The sequence below is a fragment of the Lonchura striata genome, chromosome 1 (genome assembly GCF_046129695.1).
Source record: "Lonchura striata isolate bLonStr1 chromosome 1, bLonStr1.mat, whole genome shotgun sequence".
Lineage (NCBI taxonomy): Eukaryota > Metazoa > Chordata > Aves > Passeriformes > Estrildidae > Lonchura > Lonchura striata.
Window position 1 is genome coordinate 102,874,523 of NC_134603.1, and position 19,505 is coordinate 102,894,027.

At 37.7% G+C, this 19,505-nt stretch overlaps 1 protein-coding gene across 2 annotated transcripts in view; it reads right to left on the reverse strand.

Moving 5' to 3' along the window:
• VPS41 (VPS41 subunit of HOPS complex) overlaps positions 1-14,617 on the reverse strand; it is a 108,026-nt gene extending 93,409 nt beyond the window's left edge. Inside the window, exons 1-2 of one of the 2 annotated variants that reach the window (XM_021546648.2) lie at positions 14,559-14,617; positions 12,090-12,128 (exon numbers count right to left, since the gene is read on the reverse strand). In XM_021546648.2, coding sequence (XP_021402323.1) covers positions 12,090-12,128; positions 14,559-14,579 — 60 coding nt within the window. In that variant the 5' untranslated portion in view covers positions 14,580-14,617. Of the gene's footprint in view, positions 1-12,089; positions 12,129-14,335; positions 14,503-14,558 lie in introns of those variants that run through there. The other variant, XM_021546640.2, reaches the window with a different exon arrangement.
• Between the last annotated feature and the right edge of the window lie 4,888 nt (positions 14,618-19,505).

Sequence of the window (19,505 nt, forward strand, 5' to 3'; positions counted from 1 at the left end):
TCACACAAGCAGGTTCACTTATCTGTCATCTCTAGTTTTCTCTAGAAAATACATATTTAGGCTAAATGTGGCTCAAACAAGCTGGTAATCCAGATAATCAGACAGAAGCCTCTATATTCTCAGTATCACCCTGCAAATATCCATGTGCATAATTTCTCACTTCCTTACCAGATTTCTCACCAAAACGTCTTCTAATAGCTGTATGCTAAAAAAGTAAGACTTATGATATTTGTATCTAATGGCAGTAATTAAACTTGACAAACCATACAGTTTCTTCACCCTGGAAATAATGGTTCAGTTAAGACCCTCTTGGTCAGCTAGGACAATGAGCAAATCCTTCAACTTTGCTGATATGACAACAAGGCAAGATGCAGGCAGAGCAACTCTCCACTACAGCTTTGTAGGACTAGGTTTGCTGACAAGGGTTACTCTCAGTTTTGGGACACAAATGGAAAATGAAAACAGTGACTCTGCCCCACCACAATATTATGTAGGCTAAAGGACTGAAGAACTGCCTTCACAGTACCAGTCAAACCCACCTATAATCCAATTATCCAAAATACCTACATGGTCTGGCTCCCAATCTAACACTTAACGTCCACTTTTAAGATTGCAGTCTTGAAGGTTCACAAGTCTTCCCCAGGCCCCCCTTTTACAAATCTCTGCTCCATCCCCTTGTAACCCTCAGATGGACCTTTGCTGATACCCTAACTTCCCTCAAACCCTTTATCAAGCCCTCTCAGCCTAGATTACAAGTCCAATTTCAACACTTTTCAGTGTGCCTGCCAAGAACCCCATATTCTTCCTCTCCAAAACTACCACGTCCTCAGATGGAAGCTCACTTACAGCCAGGCAACCCTCATGGCATAACTTTCCTATACGGGGTTTTTAATGACTGCCTATAGCCTGACATGAAACAGCTGTTCATGGGACACCAGAATCCAGCATGAACAGCTCACCAAATATACTAAAGGTGGTTCTTGAAAAAGGCAGGCCGCAGCTCCCATCCCAGCAGCACTCCCACACTAGTTCAGAGGCATTCAGAAGACAGAGATCAAGAATGACCACTGAGTAAATGGATTTGGCAATGCAGACAATTACCATCCTGTATTTCCATGACCTCTTCCCATATCTTAAAAGCACAGATGTTCTTATAATACATGGAAGAAAAAAGGAATGTTATTTACTAATTCAGGGTTGACATATGCAAATGAACACACTGCTCATTTGCAATACAAGGGAATATGGCAAATGAATAAAAATATCTAGCAAAAAAAACTACTGCAAGGGAAAATATCACATAGGAGCAACACATGACTTAACACACACAGGAGGGTTAATAAAAGTAGAAAATATTAAGCAGCAAGCTGTAACAAATTGCTAACATCTGTTGATGAATTTAAGGAAGTAATATCATCATGTCATAACACAGTTGGGAGATCCCTTTGACTTCCACCCCAGACCATGTCAAAGTCTCTTTACTATCTGGTAAAACCAATGAATAGGTCATTTTGATTGTTTTTTGAGAACATGAAGATGAAAAAAACCTCCTAATCTTTACCTACTAAATGCTTACCCTGCTCACAACTTTAAGTACAATAACAACTGCACTATACCTGTGATGAAGTAAATTTGTCTTCTCCCCCTCTTCCTTGTTATATTGCTATTTCAGAGTCACAAAACAGTTGGTCTTTATAAACCCTACTATTGCCTTATGACTGTGGGCATCAAAATATAACTTGTACTTTAAAGATGACTGGTAGAAGTTTTGAAGCCTACACATTAAATTGGTGTATTATCTATTTGATATCAGAAGGAACCCAGGAATATTTCTGGACATTTGTCCACTTCATCCTACCCATAAAGCAAACATGTTCAGCTTCAAGTAATCTGACCCACTACTAACTGCATTATGTGTGCATATCAGTAGGGTCTTATTTTTCCTCAGCTTCACTTGGAAAAAATTATTTTAAGATTACCAATTCTGGTCAGAATGGGGGTAGGATAAAGGTTTGTCTTTGGAAAGTTTTAGAAGTCAAAATTGTCAAAAGATGGAAATTACTGAGGTGGGCAATGAGGATGTAACACTACCATTGTAAAGGAGGCAGCTATTTACTTAAAAATTTTTCATTGTAACATCAGGCTTCTTTGGTCTTTGCCTCTGATGCTGCCACTTTTGAAATAAACTGCACATAAGACAACCTATTGCCTGCCATTCTGACAGGGAAGTAAGAAATAAACGCTAGCCCAAGTCCTGCTTCTTCTCACACCAACTGGAACCCATGTTATAATTAAGAAATAACTTAAATAATTATTTCTGAAAAAATAGCTGTAAATTCACAACAAATATTTAAATTTGTTTATTTTCATTGTTGCAAACCTCTAGAAGATTGGTACTCTGTACAATCAAGAAACAAATACAGTATAATTTAGAATCTAATTTGGTCCCTAAAGAGATAGCACCCTGTGCTGGTTTTGCAATAATTGACTTTTGGAGAAGAGGGAGAAAGTCAGCCATGGAAGTGATGCTCTGTGAGGATCTGCTAGAGGCTTCCTCTGTGCCTGGCAAAACCAATCACTGGTTAGCTTGGAAAACTGGCACACTGCTAAGCCAGTTAGAAAAGCTGGAAACGCCTCTGTGGTAACACATTAAAGAATGAAAAAAAAAAAAAAGTGGGAAAATCTATTGTTTGCTTCTCTGTTTGGAGCAGTAGGAGGCCAGCTGGAGCCCCTTTCCTGAGGGGGCTGCAGCTCTCTTGGCATGGCTCATAATGGGCTTTATTTACTTGGACACTTTTAACCAGCCATGCTGCAGACAGAAAGACAAAAGCAGCAACAGCAGTGTTTCTTTTTTTGGTGTCCTGAATGAAGAAAAGGCGCAGCTTGCACAGTGCTGGCGGAGACCACGCGACCAACTTAAAGAGGGGCACTTCGAGCAATTAATTCCCTGACTGCAGAGCCTGGACAAGATTAACCTTTTAGTGCTGTACGGCTCTACAGAAACTGTTTCAATTGATACAACTTGAGAACAAATTAGCCTGTGCTGTGCATTGGAAGCATTCATAGAAGTGACTTTCTCAAAGAAGCTGCTAGCAGTTTCCTCCGTGTCTGACAAAAAAACCAATCAGTAATTAGTTTCAAGTATTGACAATCTGTTAAACCACTGAGAAAGCTAGACACGCCTCTGTGAACACACATATTAAAGATGAAAAATCGAGAAGTTCTCTTTTGCTTCTGGCCCTGAGCAGGTAACAAGGCCGGCCCGGCCCCCATATCTCAGCACAAGACCCTCTGCGGGCCGCAGGCAAGATACCAGCTCTTTCCGTGCACAAGTATGGCTTGCAGACCTTCAGTCCTCCCTCAAGTGAGAAAAAAGGACAGAGTGAGAGTATATAGAAGAACAACATGAAACACCAAGGTCAGTGAAGAGTCAAATCCCAGATGGGAGGGATGAAAAAATGAGTTGATTTTTGAGACTGAAATACTCTTGTAAAGCTACAGAGAAGAGTGTAATTGATACATCAGACTCTCTTTCCCTGTGACTTATTGAAAGTATGGGGAGATTAAGTGCTCAAATTGTAGATATGAGCAAAGCCCTCTATGGTAAAGTGAGCAAAGGCCTCTATGCTAAAGTAAGCAAATGCTGAAGTAGCTGAGATCCCATGAGAAGTTTGAACAGAGAGAGAAAAAAGTGATGAATACTCTCTGCCCCAGGGAAAGAAGACCTCTGTTCTCAAAGATGAAGATGATCTCAAAGATAGATAAAGACAACCTTTGCTCTTGAACAGCTCACCCTTAAAACAGTACCTCATAAGTTGACATGGCCCATAAACGCAGCTGTGGGGAAAGCTGTGAAACATGGGAGGGACTTCACAACTGCAGATTTCCAGGTGGCTACTAGTTGTGGAAGTTGAAAGCCACGAGAGAACAGTTTTCTTGTATAAAAGTCTCCATAAATTAACAAGAGGGACTTTTCACCCTAAGTGAATTGAAGAAAGACTATTCTAGAAGTGATAAACTGACTAAATTGTTTCTGTACATTGTTAGTGAGAAAGAAAAGGTTGTAGCGGGGAGGAAAAGTGTTCTAAAAGTTTTATTCTGATTTTTATTATTCTTTATTTTCACTACTGTTAATCAAGTTTTCTTTATACCCTTTTCAAGTTTTGAGCCTACTTTGCGTCCCTCCTAATCCTGTCTCAGAACAAGAAATAAGTAAGTATATTCTAGTGAGTGCACTGGTATTTAACCACTGCTAAAACCGACCACACCTACAAATGCTACTTCCCTCCCAAGTCAGAGAAAAGGAAAAAGTGAAGACACATGAGTGCATGTAAGTATGACCAATGTATGACAATGCTAAGGTAGGTGAAAAAGGGGGAGGGAGAGGAGGAGGTGCTCCAAGTGCCAGAGCGAAGATTATTCTGCAAGCTGTAGTGAGGACTACAATACAACAGTTCACCGTAATTAATGGAGTGCATGGGGAGAAAGGTGTTCTAAAAGTTTATTTTAGTTCTCATTATCCTCTTAATTCTGTTAATGAATTTTTTTCTCTTATAGCTTTTGTAGTTTTTAGCCTGTTTTGCCCTTAAAGTGTTTTCTCCTAATCCTTCCCTCACCACAAGTTTTCTTTTTCCCTCCTCTGCTTAACTGTAGCTGTAGAAAATGAGTAAATGATTTTCATAGGTGCACTGGCGTTTGGCCAGCATCAACCCATCAAACACCTCAAACTCATTTACTAAAGCTCCTCAAGTAGATGTCCCCATATTTGTTTTTTAAAAAGAAAAAATAAATGTTCTGTGTTCTAAAGTGCTGCAAACACAGCTTCCCTGATTGGCCATTTATAGATCTTACCTGGCCTTCTTTCAGTAGAAAAAAAAATCCAGAACCAAGCAGAAAAAAGCACTCCATCCCCCACTCTTTTGGATGATAGATCCACTTCTGCTGAAGAATCAAGTGCCACAGGGCAAACAAGGACAATTATCGTAATAGGCTGTGTAACTATTATGAAGTGCAGCTTCATCATTACCGTTTCTCCATCCCTAGTATATGGTTTCCAGACTTCTGCTCCTACATCAGTGATAAAGCGACTACCTATGCTATTTTCAGAATTAGGATCCTACCTCAATTTCTCCCAAGGCAGGGAAATCTCTAACATTAACGGAATGCCTAGAAAAATTTAGACTAAGGCCTTTAACCAGGCTGCTTGATAGTACCAAAACTGGAATACAGTTTTATTGCAAGTTGTTGTTTTATTTACTGTGTTGAATTTAAATACTGAGCACTTTACCAGACCCTCTGGAAACTCCTTGAGAGAACACAAACCTCTTTTCCTCCATTACTTTCATATAAAAAAGTTGTTCCTACAGGAAAATTTTAACAAAGCAGAAAAAAACTGATTTAATAATGAGAATAACAAAGAGCATTTCATCTTGAAGTCACTGGTTCATAAGCAGGTAGAGCAATTGTGAATAAAAGCTAGAAACCTATTAAAAGTTTTCAACTTGTACAAGAATTAATTTCAGTTCTGCAAATATTGGTACACAAGAAAGCATAAGGCACAAAGATTGAAATTTTTAAACTTTGACAGCATGTTTGTGACTTATGCTGCTAAAAATATTTTCCCCTAATTCTGTGGTGAAAATACAGTAATGTTAGTTCTGTGAAAAACATGAATAACCTCTGATCTCGTTCCTTTACAACTGTTCATAAGGCACATCACCAATGCTTTTCCAATACCTAGCTGTAAAATTGGTAAATATGGATTAGGATGGTAAAATTTCACACAGCAGCTTTCTGTTCTCCCCATGCATTTTCCACAGGGATTTATTTAATACCCTAGGAAAATGCAGATATACGCCAGGAGCATGGAATTAAGATGATATGGCTGCCTGTGAATATGTCTCAAAATGGGCTGCATTTATAGTATGAAATGACACACAGATGAAAGACAAAGCAGAGAGCATTTTATTTCTTTGCAAAACTGTTGTGACATACAGAATATTAGACTATATTTGCACAACACCAATTGAAGATTTACTCCTACAGATTTGAAGGAGCTTGGCACCAGCCAAGTTTCGAAGCATAAAGTAACACAGAGATGACACACCTGCACATTCTCAAAAATGGCATGTTAAAAAAAAAAAAAAAAAAAAAAAGGATTAGAAAGTGCACATAATACAATTTGGTTTCATTTCAACTACCTTGATTTATTTTGGTGATAGTTTTGTGCATGACAAAGAACACCTGAACCTTCCAAATCCCCTTCAGTGTTCAAAAACACAGGATAAGTCCTTCCACATCAAGTGCACTATACAGAGCTAGCACAGGATAGACTGTTTTATCTTCTATGTCGAAATCCAATTCCAGCACAGAAACATCCAAACTCAGTTCAAATATCAATGAAGCTACACATTTCTACTTTTATTGTCCTTTTGCTGAGCAAGGAACTTGGGCAAACATTTGTTTCCCCTGTGAACACTACTCAAGCAACCCGGTTGCCACCTTGTGATCTACTGCGTATGAAAAGCTTACAGCGCAGTTTTGGGAATAGCAGTTTTTGAAGCTCACCTACCTACCACTGAGGAAGAGCTGAATTTCACCATTACTTTCTTTTTGCAGCCAGGAGTGTTATTCCATACAAAGAAATACATTTAATGTTTTGGGAAAGCCATGTCTGCATGCTCTGCTAACACAGTAGCTTTGCAATTGCGTTTAATTTATGTAGGAAGCACAGCAGCATTTTTACTTTTTATGTATTCCACACAGATAGAACAGGCACTTTTGGTTAATATTAATAGCTCATTAAACGAAGTATTTAATTTTCACTCAAAACCAGAACATCTTAAAAGAATATTGCAATAATCCATTTTTTTCCTGCATGTCAATCCTCTAATAAAGTTTATTATAATGTTAGTTACTAGTCACTTCAAACTAGTTTTTCAAATTAATGTAGGAAAATATTCCATTTAAACTTCAATAAATAATTTACTATGCTCATCCTACTTACTCAAATTGATAAATTATTTGCATTATACATTTCCTCATCAATAAGAAGAATTTTGTACTTGGAATTTATGTAACTTTTCCTTCCATGCTCCCCAAAAGGCCAATTTAATTTAAAGCCGTACAGAGGGAAGAAATCTCTCTTTAGACATCCCAGATATGTGAAACAGAATATATTTTTTGTGCATTTTTCTCCCATTTTATATTTTAAAAAATAATATAGGGTACAATGTTCAGTAATAAGGAAAAGTGGTGTGATTAAAATAATTACTTTGGAAAATGTCAAACAGTAGACAAAAAAAAAAGGCAACTCAGACTAAGGTACAGTAGCTACATCTACTTTTCAACCATCCATTTTTCTTGCAATGATGATGCCCCTTCAAATGCTACTATCCACAGAACAGCTCACCTCTTCCAGCCCAGTGCTCCACACCCCATGTTAAGAGAACATTTTGATGGAAACACAATATGACAAGCAGCCTTTTTCACCAGATGCTTTATTTACTTGAAATGATTTAATTGCTTTGACTTAATCCAGACTCAACCTACAAGAATAAAACTTGGAGTGCACTGAAAAGAGAAAGAAAATATCAAGGCTTTTTAGCTGCCTCTTTTCAAGGCTTACATTTTTTCCTAGCTGTGTTCCTGCTCTGATCAGTTTTCAAAACCCTAAAGAACAAAACCACTACTAGTTTGAGTGGTAAAAGTGTATCAGAGAGGGAGGGATATTTCTAAACCATCAGAAATAGTTTCAGTACTAGATTAACAAGGAATTTTTACAATACTTTTCTCCCTACAAACTCTCATAGAATTTATTAATATAGCGTTTAAATAAACTGATCAAGAAACTAAATGAACATACATGTCCCTTTCACAAGGTAACAGTGATCAAAACAGCAAAATATGTTAAGAAGGGGACATATAAAAATAGAAGTGCTAGAATGAAAATATATGCAATACTGATAACTAACACATTCATATAGCTAACAAAAAAGCAATAATACAGATATCAATAGTGTACCTTTTTAAAAAATACTATTCTAATACCTCTTTGCAGAACATGAACATCTGGACCCATATGGCTTTTTTTTTTGTAGTTTAACAAGCAAACATTTACAAAATAAAAATTTTCTGCTGTAGTGCAGCATCAAGAAAAGAAACAAAACCACAGTGACATGCCTTACATAATCAAGGATCTTTTCTTGGGACATAGCACTCATTTATAATTCCAGGGACATTTGTTCTTGAAAGGGCGCTTCCTGTAAAAAAGTCACATGCTGGATCAGCACAATCTGCTCATAACCTCTGTAGAAAATTAGAATGGAGGAAAAAATTTTAAGCCTTTTATTCTTTGCTAATTAGCTGGCAAAACATAACTATCTGTCTGACAGAAAACAGTTCAACTGAGAAAAGTAAGATTTTATAGCAACAGATGCATTGCTAGGAAGAAAAATAATTTGAAAATAAATTCAGATTCAGGCTATATGTAATTTTTGGATTTTTTTTCCTCCACAGTCTCCAAATGGCCAATAGTCTGATTACTTTGCTATCTACTTTTTAGATCTCATCAAATGTGACAGTCCAAACATTTAGCTTCAAGTGCTATAAAATAAAATAAAATAAGCCAATGAAACCACATTGAAATTAGGACTTTTCAGCCAAACAAACCTGCTAAGATCCACCCTCAAATCTGGCTGCATATTTGATGATTAGACAAGCTTGGGATAAGTAATGCAAATATATTTCAGGAAAAAAAAAATTAAAACCCCAAAAACCTATCAAAAAACACCAAAACCAAATGTCTAAAGCCAAACATACAAAAATAAAATACTGAGTTCAAGACTGAGTAAAATTACTTCACAAAATAAGGAGGTTTTCCCCTAAGAATTAAAGGACTATTAGATATACAGCTTCCTCATCGTAGCATGGCATAATATATTGCACTCTGACTATGGGAAAAGAAAAAGTATGTAATACCCCAAATCCGATATAAGAACATGATAGGAAAGTGCCATCTGTACTGTAGTTACCAGGAAAGAAATGTAATAACATTTCTACAAGTGCCACAAGTTCTACAAATTTTACTAGTAACTACAGCTATCTTTATATTGAAAGAAAGATCTACTTAACATCTGAACAAATGCACCATCTCTGTTAATTGATACCTTTGCATTTTACACATTCTGACTTAAAATAGCTGAGAAGCATTTTACACCAGGGCAGCCTTAGGAACTCAATTTCCTGTGGAACCATTGCTGGAACCAAACTTATATTGATGAGCTTTCAGAAGACATACATTCAAGACAGTCTATTTTTGCAAACTCCCACATTTGAGGCCTACTATTAAGCTCTACCACCAAGTGTGTGCAAATAAACTTCCTGGCAATTGTTAAAGAGCCAGTCCTTCAAAGCAAACCAAGCTGGTTGCAAAACAGCACTAGAATCTTATGCTACAAAATGCTAAACAGTGATAGTAAGAGAATTGCTGCATGAAACTGAATTAATATATATTTGATTATTTGCTAAAATAATGGCACATAAGGGTAAAAAGATCAGAAAAAAATTCCATATTTTGTTTACATATCCAATTCAGACAGTGGCATAATTTACCCAAAATCAGAAATTTTAATATTGCATTCCTCCATAACAGAAAACACATCTATAATCTAAGTTGGATACATGTCATGTACCCTCTGGAATAATTAGTAACAATATTCAATTTTATACAAAGAATTTAAATTAAATTAATTGCAAGAATAATTGCATATGTAAAAATTTTTAGGACTGCGGTACGATGTCTATGAAGTCCATGCTATAAATGCATTTTTAATGGCTAAAACTAAACACAGACTGCAAGAATCAGAGTCTCTGATTCTAGAACCACCACCATAAAATACATCCCTGATTATTCAAACTCTAGACGATTCAAAAGGAATAATGACAATTTTATGATCACAAGAGCTAGGAGTGAAGCCATCAGCTTGATCTTAGCTCTGAGCATACTTCAAATAATATAAGCAAGCACTGGGAACATTTACACTTTATGCTTTTAATTTTGGCTTTACCTGAACAATATTTAGAAATAGTCTAATCAGTTTCATTCCATTAACTATTTTCTGATTATTATAGCTGGGTAATGTGATAGCTGGCTCTCGCAATTAAGGGATGACTTATGTGTATGTTAAGATAAGTTTTATTGATGTATAGTTATGTTATTGTGATTTGTTGTTTAGACATCGTCTGTTCTCCCCATAGTCCCCTTTTTCTCCCAGTACTGTTGCTTAGGAATGGCCTTGCTAGCTGGGACAAGTGGAAGGAGGGTGTGTCCCTGTGCCCCCTGCAAGGAGCATTTGGGAGGAGGGAAGGCTTACTACTAGGAGGTGTGGCATGACAACACCTGACCTCCAATCGAGTTGCAAGAAAGTGATCTCCACCAATAAATGGCAAAGAAGAGTTAGGTAACTGACAGGCTTTAAGAGGGGACAGGGTTGCCTAATGCAACCCTACGGGTGTAAAATGCGAAGCAGCCATTTTGTAGACCAGCTTGTGGCTGCGAGGTCACCTACTCCCAGTGCACTGTCTTTTTTCCTTATTCACTCACTAGTTATATTTTGTTAAGGCTTTAATGAACCTTTAAAATTTTTAGAAGTGAGGAGTCATTTCTCATACTGATTATCAAGATACTAAAGACTGGACTTGATACTCAAAGACGGCTAATGCAAAGCATTTTCACAGACATTAGAATGACAGTTGTTCTTTAGATCCAATATCTACATTCTCAATACATAAATTTCCTTTACACTTCTCTCTGCATTAACATTTTTTTTAACATGAAGAATAGATGTCAACTTTAACATAGGTCTAGTTGAAATTTTAGGACTTTAAATTTTGTGAAAGATGCATGATGCTTATTTTTATTAAAGGAAAAAATAGTAAATCCCCAACAACCTGTCAACCCAGCTAATGATTAATTCCGCTGCAAATACTGATTTGCTAAAGCTGAAATCTTGAAAGGCCAGTAAAAGTGCCACTTTTTCATTGCAATAGGCTTTAAGAAAAAAAAAATCACCTCAGCAGGTAAGTATCTGTGTTCACTATCCTGTGAATGTCAAGCCTTGAGAGGATTACTATTCTATTAAGTACTGAGTCATTGCCCAGTGATTGTTTATCTCCACATCACAAAGCACTATTCAGAATGAAAGCATTTCACACTGGACAAAAAAGTCTGGCTCCAGCAGCTGTTCCACAGAACAACATTAAAGGGCCAAAAACCCCTGCTTCTCACCAGTATTGCCACTGAGTGCCACTGAAGACAACCACTCAATGGCAGAAAGAAAAAAATATATCTCACAAGAAACAAAGCCACCTTCCACTGCTAAAAGATTTTTTCAGAACCCACCACTACAGTCTCTTCACTATCCACTGTCATGGAAATTAGGATTTATGTCTGCTTGGTGCTTAAACACAGAAATTTCAAATCTTAAATCTCAAGCATGGAGATTTGTCCCTTGGTAAAAAAAAAAAAAAATCTTCCCAAGAGCTTTATTTATAACAGTAGTGTTCAGGGACAAACTCTTGAACTCTCTCTAGCTTCCTTCCTCTCTTCATCCCCAGCCCTCTTTTCCCATCACCTACAGCAGTGTAGGCATACCTCTCCAGAAAATGAGACCATTTTTGACAAAACATCATCTTAAGAACAGAGAGTCTACAGGACATGATTAAGCTGAGACTGTGAAGCTATTAAAACAACAAAGTAATTACCTGAATGTAGTATTATTGCATACATAATTATACTTACAAATTTCCATTTTATCAAAACAGAAGCAAATGCACTTCAATTTATCTCATAATTAATTTTACAATAAAGGGGCAATTGGGTTTTTTTTTAATATAAAGAAGCTTCTAATAGCAATTCACAGCTTCTTTTTAATAATTTAAGCCCAGATTAATTTAATCCTTGGTACATAATACTGGCCAAACTTCTACAAACAACCAGTGAAATAGTACTTTTCACTCCATATTGACAAAAAACTAGCACTGACCACACTGACACAAACTCGAGTGTGAAACATTTTAAGAAGGGTTACCTCAGATTCATCTGTTGATTCCTCATAAGACCTGGTTTCCTGAAAAGGACACAAAAAACAAAGGGGTAAATAGCTAAGTACACACATAACTGAGCAGTATTTCCCTTTAAGAAGTACTTTTAAACCCTTACTAAGAATTGAAAGACAAAAGAAGCAACTCAAAGTTCAGAGTTTCCATCCCTATACTTCATACTTGATTTGTGCTTGCACTTGCATTCGAGTGTCAGTGATACTCGGGAGCAGCAGGGACTCTGTTGTCAGTTACCCTAAAAGGGAGGGTGACTGGGAGATCAGAGAATCTGTCCCTGTGATTATCTTCCCCTCTCCTGGAAGCAGCAGCAAATTTTGCAAAGAAACTGCCCGTATCTTGATTTACATGGCAGAACAGCATTCTCAAGTTATCCACAAGCCAGCTTTGCTATTCAACTATTCAGCTGTTAATAGGCTTATTTTAAACTTAAATAATTTCAAACCATTTTCCATAGAAATCCAGCATTCAATGACATTCTCCTTCCCATCTGATATTAATTCAAGATGTGGCTTTCTCCTGCCTTTGAAACAACTATACCTTTAAAACATCTCTCTGGCAAGATGATTCTTTCTACCCTAGAAAAAAAAATTTTTAAGTCAACTTCTGCTCATCTCTTGTCCGCCCACTGAGAAAATCTGCTGATGCAATGCTTCCTCAAAGAAGTCAGCAAAACGAAGATTTACTTAACGCATTTATCTTTATCAATAGCAATAAAGGATTACAACTAATACACCAGCAGTGAATGTAAGCATTTTAACAATAAAATATGATATAAACAAAGAACAAGCAAGAGAGAAGGCAGCATTTCAAATCTTATGAAGGGAGTCTTTGAAGAGTAAGATTAATAGGTACACAATTCCACCAGACAAGGCAAAAAAAAATACACCCGTACCAATAGCTTAGAGAAAAATGGAAAAGGGAGAAAATTTAATGCACCGACAACCAGTGTAATTTTTTGTTTCTCACATTTATTTCTGTGTTTATATAATGCACTGATTGTGACCTGTACACCAAAAGCAAAGGCTTCCTTTTCATTAGTGAAGACTTACATTGATGCCCGTAATGACCATCACAGCAGATGGCAGAGAAGCAAAGCAGCACTTCTGTCTGCTGTTGGAAGCTTCATGCAAGGTGCTATCACAATTACTTTCATCTGTTGCCTCCATTTTACTCACTACAGACAGACCCACTTCTAAAATACACATCCCATAGAAGGGTTATCAGTGTAGTCTATACTTGTGTCACAAATTGGGAAATTGTAAGTAAAAAGTATAAGGGAATTAAGGGAAGATGGAGTAAAATCCAGGCATCCTTTGAAGTTTAGATTCAACTTTGCAAGCCCAACTGTTTGTCAGTCTTCCAATCTCTCTCTCACTATTATAATCTCTCCCGTAACAGATCCAATGTAACTTCTCAAACTATTCTTAAGTGGGCTTTCTAGCATGATGGGTATAGGGTTTTCTCTTCCCCTGGTTTTACAAACATCAAATGTAACCCACTAGGTCTTGAAGCCCATAACGTAAACCTGACAGAAGGTGAAAGACACAAAACTTGAGTTTTAGAGAAACACATGCACAACACACACACAGCATTTTAGTAGAGGTGTGCATGCTACCCACAGGAAATAAACTGAAATGAGTAAAGTAACTCCCCTATCATAGTCCAAAGAGTTTAATCTATTGTATTGTTAGAGAAGACTTGTCTGAGTTTGCTTTATCCTTCTAAAGGCTGCCACAGTTAAAAACTCGCCAATCCTGGGACAAAGAAGTCTCCCGCAATGAAGCCAAGCCCTCCCAACAAAACTCTGTCAGCAGGGAAGGTGGAAACCAGATGCCAGTCTCTAACTTTGGCCAGTTACCTTGAAGTAATTCTAGGACTCTTTCACTTTTAGGCATCCATGACTGACAAATATTGCACAACTCAGCTGTCTGTTCAAGTACTGGTTCAGTAAAGAAGCATTTAGTGCGGGAAAGTACCTAAAAGAGCCAGAAGCTGCACTTTTTCCTTTATTTCTTTTTTTTCCCTTGGGAAAGAGCAACCTTGGGACGGGGAGCTTTAGGAGAACACCCAATTAAGGGTACAGCACCAAAATCCTCAAGTTTTGTCTCAGAAAAGAATTCCCTTGTTGAAATGAACTTGGTCATATCTCTCATTTCCCTCGGTAGAGAGACAGCTCTTGGCTGCAGAGCGGCGTCAGGCGCACTTCTAAACCCACCCTCCCGGCCAGAGCCGGTTCCGCCGCCTCCATCTTCCCTCCTCCGCCCCGATGCAGCGAGGCTGTCCCCGCACCCCGCAGGGCTGGCTCGGCCTCTGCCCCGCGGCACGGGCACTGTCGCACTGTCCCACTGTCCCGCTGTGCCACGGTGCCACTGTCCCGGCCCTGTGCCCCGCCCGGTCCCGTCCTCGGCGCCGCGCCACAGCGCAGTGACAGTCTCTACCTTCTCCCCGGCTTCCGCCATGGCGCAGGCGGGCCGCTGTCACGTGAGGGGCAGGAAGCGGCGGGGCGGAGGCACGCCGGGAAATGTAGTTTCGGCGGGACGCGAGCGGCTCCTTCTCCCCCCGCTCTTTCCCTCCTCAGCCCGCCTGAGGTGTGCTGGCGATGCCGTGCAAAGCGGAGGGCACACGCAAGGCTGGGCCCAGCAGCACAGCCCAGCCGAGCTTCCTCTCCACCCTCCGTAGCTGCGAGACGCTTTTTTCAGCTGAAATCCATCGATTCTCTCAGGGAGGCCAGCGTGACCTCCCAACGCCGTGGTACACCCAGCTGTGACGAGACTGAAGGGAGCCACTGCAGTGCTTGATGAGCTGGCGCCTGATTAGCGAGGGCTCGGATGCAGCTGAAGCCAAGAGCCATGGGCAGCCTGCCTGCTGCCACTGTCCTTACAGCTCTGCCGGTGCTCCCAGACAGACCCTTTTATTGTCATCCACCAGAGCAGCACCTGGTCGAGCGCAGCTCCAGTTGTGATTGTATCTCTGGTTTCCATTAGGTCCTACATGTAGCAGCATTGGTCATCTTTGTACTTTTTACTTAATCATCAGTATTGAAATGGCCCACACTAGTGTCAGGAGGATTTCAGAAAGCCTATATGTATTCTACAATTCTAGAAGCCACTGCATCTTGATTTTTAAAAGCATAAAATAAGACGTGAATGTCTTGCTTGCACACAAGTTGCTTTCTTTATGTGTTAAAAACATAATCAAAACTAAAAAGCAATAGGCAGAACTTTTTACAGTTTGGGTTTTGCCTTTGGAGCTATTTAAAAATCTAAGGTGGAGCTACAGTTATGTGTCCTTCAGTCCAAAAACATGAATTAAAAAATGTGCAGTTTACCTTTGGTAATGAAAGAGAAATCTTATAATACCACATTGCAAAACCTTAAGGCCATACAGTTAATTGCAAGAGAGCATCACCTTGGCTATGAAAATAATGTGTATCATTGCTATACCTTTAGAAAGTAATTGCCATAATTTTGACTGAGAAGAGCTAAAACTGTCCTTTAAAATCACACTGAAAGTGGTACACAGGGTTGAGAGAGATCTATCAAAGTTACAGTTTCAGAGCAAGAACATATGAAAATAGCTATCCTGAATAAATTTAATTTGAAAATGATAAAGTCTATTTTTTATGGTTTGTTATGGACTGTCAAAGTGCCATGGCGAAGAAATGTGTACATATCATCCAGGCCATATAAGCCACAGGATATCTACAGAGAAATAGATGTTTGGTTGGCATTGTACAAAATATTGTCAAGACTACACGTCCTTGTAAATTTGGAGTCACCTTTGTTACAAAAAAATATTATTGAAGCTGGAAAGCACCAAAGGACCACTTTTAGGGTCTGATCTGTTGGAGAGGAATGATAAAAGGAAGGACTTAGCAACTTCTGTCTAGCAATAAGAGAGATCTGAAGAAGAACTATTAAAGTAAGAGATCCAATCAGTATCAGCTATTTTCAGTGCATTTAGGCTGGAAATGAGAAATAGATTCCCACATGTCAGACACGCATGGTCCTCAGAAGAATCTTGATGGCAAGAAATTTAACTGATTTCAAGATGAAACAATAAACTTAAATAAGAGACTGTAAGGGGTGTTTGCTGACAGCAGTGTGGCTTACCCAGAATACTGCTCATTATAGGTCCATTCAGTCCTTCTTGAATCTTAGTTCTGTTCAGATCAAGTGAAAAAATATATTATTACTCTCAATGGAGCCAGGATTTGTCCTTTAATATGAAAAGCAAAAGCTATATTTTCTGTTACTTGAAGCTCTGTATATTGTAGAAGAAAATTTTTCCACTGAAGTTTTCCCCCTACTTTTAGGGAAAAAAACCCAAATAGAGATTTTGGGCTACAGGGTTTGTTTCCTTTTTTCTTCTTTTCTTCCTCATCCCACACTTGCCCTTTTTTTTTTTTTTTTTTTTTTTTTTTCACATCAACAAGTATTTTGTGGCTCTTTTTTAACTGGAAAGAACATTAGTAAATGACTTTTTACTTGCCAAGAAAAACAGAATGTAAGGAAAAGGATGGCAGATCTTGTAAACATTGCTATTATAACAGCTAAAGGTGCACATTTGCTCATTTTTCACAAACTGAACCATCAAGGAAACAACTGTTCTTGTTTTCATTGCACACAGAGTAAGTGGTATAAACAATGTGATTTACTTATAGTGTGTTGCTTATTTCCGTCAGAATGGTGCAAAACTAATTCTTTTGTTGTTTTGACTTATGGTATGAATTCAATCTGCCATGATTATAGGTTTTTATTGTGTCAGGAAAATTTAACATGTTTGCATCTGATTCTGCCACCCCTTCCACATCTGCCCTACAGAAGAGCTGAAAGTCATGGAGAAGCAATGCCACCAATAGATTTTAAAATCTTTCAGCTCCTCCCACAAAGTACTCAGCATCCTTCAGATTTGGGCCTGAGAACAGTCAACCTTTGGAGATAAAAAGCTTAAGAATAGTTCAGCATAATTTGGAAATATAGCATTGCCTAAGAGAAGTAAATGTTCTGTCCTGATCATAAAACCTACTCTCACTCTGTTTACCAGTGCATAGAACTGAAGTCTGTGTTAAATTAGTTGTAATAAAGGTAGAGATTTGAAATGTCTGGTGAGATTACAGATGCTTTGAGGTAGAGCATTTTGGCTCAGATTCATCTCATGTGATAGGTGGCTGTACTTTATTGTTTAGTTTTAACTTGGTTCACCAAAAATAGCACTCTTCCTAAGTATTTAAAGAAATATTTTAGACATACCATAATGCCTTTAATGTTCTTAGTGCCTACTTTAATGCAGAGCTTCCAGTGGATGGGAATTCTGCAGGATGTTTCTAACAGGATGCTGACATACCAGCTAGTTTGAATTTTAAAAATTTAAGTCTGTCAGGAAGTTCTGATTTTTTTTTTTTTTTTTTTTTTTTTTTTTTTTTTTTTTTGCCACAGAAATCAGAATTAGCATTGAGACTTGGACCTTGACCAAAATTCAGAGTTCAAATAGTGTTAAAATTTTCGTCTTGCTTTAACACACTTTCTCTCAATGAAAGTAAAACAAAGACTACTGTGAAACATAAAAAGCAGCAAGTATCCTTTGGTATGTTACTGTGTTTCAGTCTCCAGGAGCTCTCAGTTGCTTTCAGGTAGGACTGATTCATCTAATAAAATGTTCAGCTGGATTATCTCTTACCACTGTCTTTCCCACTTCTTCAGTTAAAAGAAAAGAAAGGTGGTGTTGTCTGTAAGTTAATAGTGTTTAAAAACACTATGCTGTATAAAACATAGAAAACGTTGTCAGTACAATGGAGGTTCAAAGATTTTCCTTTTTCTGTTTGTTTGTTTGTTTGTAGAAATAATCTTGCAAGGACTTTTTTATTATTCTTGCTAACAAATAATTATTTCTGTAAGACAATTTCAATTTATACCATAGCTTACATAATTATAATCTTGAATATGTTCAGGAACTTTGTACTTTAATAACAATCCTGTTTGACTTGGTAGCATTATGTTGTTTTGCAGTTGCTTACTTTTTTCTTCTTAATCCATATCTAAAATTTATTTACAACATTTCTTCCTGAAATAAGTATCAGAACAATAACTATTAAAAAAAAAATCAGTTCTAAATTTAAAACACACTCGTACCATATGGGCATCACAGTAACTGCCTTCTTCAGCTGACACTAAAGATAACCCCTGTGTAATTTATAATATCATCAAGAAGGCAAGGTAAGAAATGGAAATATGCATTACCACTATGTTCCACGACTGCAGTGTATTTAAACTAAGTTTAAAAGATCAGCCCTTTTAATAAAAATGAGAGTGTTAACAATATCAGAAAGATTATTACAAATTCTTTAAAATAGTTGATCTTTATTCCCTGACATTTAAGGACCTTCTTGAATTACAGTAAATTATTTTCAAATCCTTCAGGAATAACATTCTCCTTTTCTTTCTTCCTCTGACCCTCCCTCTGCATCTATCTATCTTTTGCTCACTTTCCTTGTCTTTGCTCTCAGGCAGATTTTACTGAAAGATACCTACTTGTGCTGTGTAGAACACACAAAGAAGATGAAAAAATATGAAGCACAGTAAACAACATAAAGCCATTTATTAAAGATCAACAAGAGCTATTATAAAGGGAGAGGAAGTAAGGGTTCCTACTAAAAAACATATAGTTGAATATAAAAAGGATCTTGTAGAGAAGGATCAAGTCTGAAATTGAAAATTTATTATGCTATGAGAAAATGTCATAGATCTGTAGATTAGCAAACCAAATGGGACTAGTGCTGTTATTTAATCTGAGCTCATCCCTAAAATGGGCTGTGAGATTTACCTGAATTAATTCTTCTTTGTACCATTTTTTTAAAAAAGAAAACATACCTTGACATAACATTTCCAGCTACATAAAACTCCCTGCATTTCCCTGGTACATAATTTCAAGAGCAGTTATGCTCACTGCTAGAAAATCAAGAATACAAAAGAAATAGAGCAGTAGTCCATCTATCTTGGTCTTCCATACTGGTGATAGGATGCAGTCTTGGGAGAACATATACCTCTGAGCTTCACTCCCTTGTCTTATCCTAGCATCCACTGGCATGGAATTAGGGATGTTAGAAGACACATCCCTGGCTGCTCCTTTTCATCTCTGTTAACAAACCTGCTGTTTATGATGGTCTTTTTGACTTGCTAACACTATGTACCTCCAAAATCTTTTGAGAAAATGAAACCTAAAAGCTGTCTGCCTTACGCTTAAATTTCTTCTTCTTCTTCTTTTTTTTTTTTTCCCCCCTCTTTTAAGCTGCTCTGCTGTGGTTCTCTACCAGTTTGATAAGCACACTTTCAGTCTAATAATGCAGGATTTGGTACGTACATATGGCAACTTTAAATTTTTCTTGC